The 4,482-nt window shown below is 40.3% G+C and overlaps 1 protein-coding gene across 1 annotated transcript in view; it reads left to right on the top strand.

Annotated features, from left to right (window-relative positions):
* tbc1d24 (TBC1 domain family, member 24) overlaps positions 1-4,482 on the top strand; it is an 8,727-nt gene that overhangs the window by 1,460 nt on the left and 2,785 nt on the right. Inside the window, exons 2-4 of the mRNA XM_008314621.3 lie at positions 285-1,368; positions 2,438-2,596; positions 2,996-3,077. Coding sequence (XP_008312843.1) covers positions 380-1,368; positions 2,438-2,596; positions 2,996-3,077 — 1,230 coding nt within the window. The 5' untranslated portion in view covers positions 285-379. The remainder of the gene's footprint in view (positions 1-284; positions 1,369-2,437; positions 2,597-2,995; positions 3,078-4,482) is intronic.

The raw sequence follows: 4,482 nt of genomic DNA, 5'->3' as shown, positions 1-4,482 counted from the left end.
ACTTTAAAGAACATCAAAAGAATTGTGCAATTCTTTGTCAATATGCACAGATGGATCAAATTGAGAATCCTGTCAGTTATAAAAATTATGCTAGGCCAGAAGAAATTAATAGAAATAGAAATAGAAATTAATAACATAATTTGGACAAGTTTTGTCTGATTCATCATTAAGGGTCAAGGGCAATCCAAGAAACCTTTGCGGTACTGTTGTTGATCGAGCAGGTCATGCATTAGTTTGGTTAAAAAAAATGCATCCAGTAATGGCTGTTTTTCTCTTTCTACCAGCAACCATCATGGACATATAAAATTTGGCTGTTGAAACAAACCCATTGCAGTCTTTGTTCCCGTTCTGACAAACAGACCACTGAACCTTTGGGACTATGGCTGAAGATGACTATGGCAGATTTGTGGAATGGAACCAAATGGGTGATTTGGCCAAGAGCAGTGGACCCAGCAAGATAGATTGCAAGGACCTGAAACTTGTTAAAGAAATGGCTCGGAAGGGCCACTGGTCCAAAAACCACAAACTACGGGCACAAGTCTACATGCAACTCATCAAAAGCATTCCTTGTCGTACAGTTACCCCGGATGCGGAAGTGTATCTTGACATCGTTGGAAATGCCCCTGCGAAGAAACCCTCTGCCCACGTTGCTCTTCCGGAGTTTGTGGATGGAAGCCCTGTGCCACGGTATTGCCTGAAGGCTGAGGCAGTAAACTCTGTCCATCACATCATCAATTGCATCGCTGGACAATTCCCAGATGTCTCCTATTGCCCATCACTTCCAGCTATCACTTCATTTCTGTTGCACTTCAGCGGAAATGAAGCTCAATGTTTTGAGCATGTCAGCCGCATACTTGCCTGCAACGAGCCAGGCAAGCGCCTGTTGGACCAAACGTTCCTGGCTTATCAATCTAGCTGCATGACCTTTGGTGACCTGGCCAACAAGTATTGCACAGCTGCTCACAAACTGATCGTCGCTACAGCCCAGGATGTGTTGGAAGTCTACTCAGATTGGCAACGCTGGGTCCTTGGTGACCTGCCCTTCAGCCATTTGGTCAGGGTGTTTGATTGCTTCCTTGTGGAGGGCTACAAGATCCTGTACCGTGTGGCTATAGCCTTGCTTAAATTCTATTGCAAGCACAAAGCTGTCGTTCCCGGAGGTCCAAACGGCCAGGAACAGCAGGATTCGGTCAAAGTGAAAAAAGACATACAGTCTTTTATCCAGAACATTGGCGCCACCGTCACACCTGAGAAGTTGCTCGAGAAAGCCTTATCCATCCGACTGCTAAGCCGCAAGGAGATTACTCTGCTGCAGCTCACAAATGAAAAGTCCTTGCATGAAAAAGGAATAACTGTCAGACAGACACGGTATAGTTAATGTTATGATTTCTTTACCTGAAATGTGATGGTTTATTTGCAGTTTTCACTACAGTCAATGCTGTAGCAGTGACATTGACATATACATATACATACATTACGTTCATTACAAAGTGTCCAGTATTAAGTCGTGACCCTGGACTCAAATTTAGACAGAGTGAAAACTACTTTAAGTTCCGACGATGTAGCTGTAATAAACCACTCTGAATCTTTGCTGGTAATTGGTCCCCCCCCAAGGTTTTGCGGCAAACTTTTGTGACTGTTGTGGTTTTGTGAATGTATGAATATGCAAAAAAAAAAAAAAAAAGTGACGAAGAAATAAAGATGTTAAATTGCATCAATATAAAAAGCAATGATAATTAGCAGTTGTGTTTCGCAGAGGTGACAATTTCCGCTGGTGTTTCCTTGAGAACATTGAAAACAGCGCAAAACATTTTTTTCCCTGCTTTCGTAAAGAATCTCGGGGGAACCATCTTGCACGTTTTCTGACCTCATTCTCGGTCAGTGCAGGCCTTTCAGTAAGTCGTCAACATATTGACTATGAGAACTGTTTACTTGGATTGAAGTTGCGATAAAGTGATCTGGATGGTTGAAAATTTGCTGGTATTTTTATGTCACAACTCTGCAATATCCTGGAGGGACTGGTTAACGGTTGCATCATGTTCTTGGTTTTCTTAAAATCTCACTTTTTTATAGGGATGGCTTCATCTGATACTCAGGATTGTATCGGTCAGTAATTGGCAATTGGAGAAAAGAAGATATTAGATCGGATTATTATCGGAAGATAATCCAAGTTGCAGTATCGGTATCAAAAAAATCATTAAAAAACTTGTATCCAGCCATCCCTATTTTTAATGATTTTTTTTTCTTTTCTAACTTGCAGATTATTGTTTTCAATGCTAATTTCACACCCAACAATGTCATAATTCATTATTATTGTCAGACTAATTATGTAACTGTGATTTTAGAGTGATGCCTTTTTAGTGTTTGCAGTGCAACACTTCACAGTATCTCTGTATTCTTTACCACTGCTGTGTCCATATATCCCATTCATATGCAGGAGGAATGTGCAGCTGGCACTCAACCCTGACACGTTCTCCTCAGAGATCGTCAGTGCCAAGGAGATGAAGGACATCTGGTCCTGGATCCCTGAACGGTTTGCCCTGTGCCAACCACAACTTCTCTTCACAACCTCTACCCATGGTTGCAGCCTGAACAGGTTCGCTCAGTCGTTGACCGCTCCTTAAAGTTCACAGTTAACTTTTTTAACTCGGTTGTAAAATGACATCACCATCAAACCTGGTGAGGATGCAATTTTTAAGGGTGATTGCCGTAACTATAAGACTATCATTTTTGTTCAACCTTATGGTACTTTTTAGTGATATTGTGCAATATGGGCAGCTGCTTAAACAGAAAGTTGACATAGTACAATTACAGCCAAAAATCTATGCGTCTGACATGAAAATCCACATGTGGAAATACAAGAAAATAAATTAAAAAAGCTAACACTGAAACTCTGTATGTACTGTATATTTATATACGGTAGACTTGGCTGAAATGATTTATCTTGACATCCTGATAAAGTTTACGTATCAAACACATTAAAATGTTTCCTCAGGTTCTACTCTCATTGTGAAGGTTATGAACCCACTCTACTCCTTATCCGGACAACAGAGGCTGATGTGAGTAACACGTTTTTTTTTTTTGTTTTTTTTTTTAATGTCAGTATTTTATACTTAAGGAACTCTTTGACAGAGTGAAAATATCTATGTACACAGCACTTTCTCCAATTGAGGTGTCATCCCTTCCTATAAATCTGACTAGTAAATACTTAAAGTGGTGATGATTTTCAAATTTAGAGTTCTTTATGTCCTTTGGTAGAAGAGATTTATTGCATTGGTTTTCAAAGTGGGGACTGCAGCTTCCTGGTGGGTCAACAAGGGGCGCCGGTAGTCTCGAAGAAATTTGGAGGGAAGATTTAAAAATAAAAAAATCGAATTATTTTTTATTATATAGTCACCTGTCATGAACCGTACAACACATAAAATGCCATAATCATCGGATGCTTAAATTTCTGATGATACCTGAACGCACCTATTGTTACAGCTGCAACTTCGGCATGGCAACATCATAATCTGTGTAGCCCTGGAAGCCTGCACCCCTGTGCCTCTAAACCAACCCCTGCGAATTAAAATACTACTGAGAACCTGATAACATGTATATTTTTATCTGTACGAACCACTGTATGAGTTGCTGCCACCTAGTGACTGGAGGCTTTTTATCATTCATGCATTACAGCAGTGGTACACTTATGTCTAGCGTGCCAAATTCCCCCTCACCGTGTCCCCCCAGGGGGGCTCGCCCCACTATTTAAGACGTACTGTGCTAGACAAATGTAAAAAGTATCGAATAGTGAATAACAGTAAGAAAATAGATTATAAAAGTTGATGTTTCTTTACATATTTGTCTATTGATTTTATTGAGTCTATTGACTTGCAAAAGGGGTCCCCAGCCAGAAGGTAATGTTGTTTGGTAGGCATTGGCAGAGAAAAGTTTGGGAACCCCTTATTTAATACTTCAGATGCATTCCCTGACACAACACTGTCTCGAGTTTTGAGGGAAATTATTTTAAAAAAAGATGTTTGTTTTGGTCCAATTTAAGCCTCTTGCCCCAACCCACAGAGTTTATCCAAGTTTGGAATCAACACCAGAAGGACACATCATAACTGCTAAAATCAGTGGGCTTATAAAATGATCTCAGGATAGATTCTGCCTTTTCCCTGCAATACCCACGGTTCCCCAATAGATGGCATAGAAAATGATTGCATTTTAGCCTTTATGCATGACTTTTTCGTGTCATTTATCTTAGTTCACACGAACTCTCCATCTATCTGCTACTGACCCGGCCGCCCTGTTCAATATTAGGACCATTGTGGCTCGCCAGTCAAAAAGTTTGCCCACATCTAGGTTATACCAAAGACCTGTCGCCATTAGGAACTACATTACCAAAAACAAAACAAACAAAAAAACAATGCGTGGAGTTGATAGATTACAAAGACCCCCTTTTTGTCTAAACCTTTTTTGAAACCCCTACTTTTTTTTTTT

The sequence above is a fragment of the Cynoglossus semilaevis genome, chromosome 8, assembly GCF_000523025.1.
Source record: "Cynoglossus semilaevis isolate Cse_v1.0 chromosome 8, Cse_v1.0, whole genome shotgun sequence".
In the NCBI taxonomy this organism is placed as follows: Eukaryota; Metazoa; Chordata; class Actinopteri; order Pleuronectiformes; family Cynoglossidae; genus Cynoglossus; species Cynoglossus semilaevis.
This window is presented reverse-complemented; position numbering and strand designations above follow the sequence as displayed.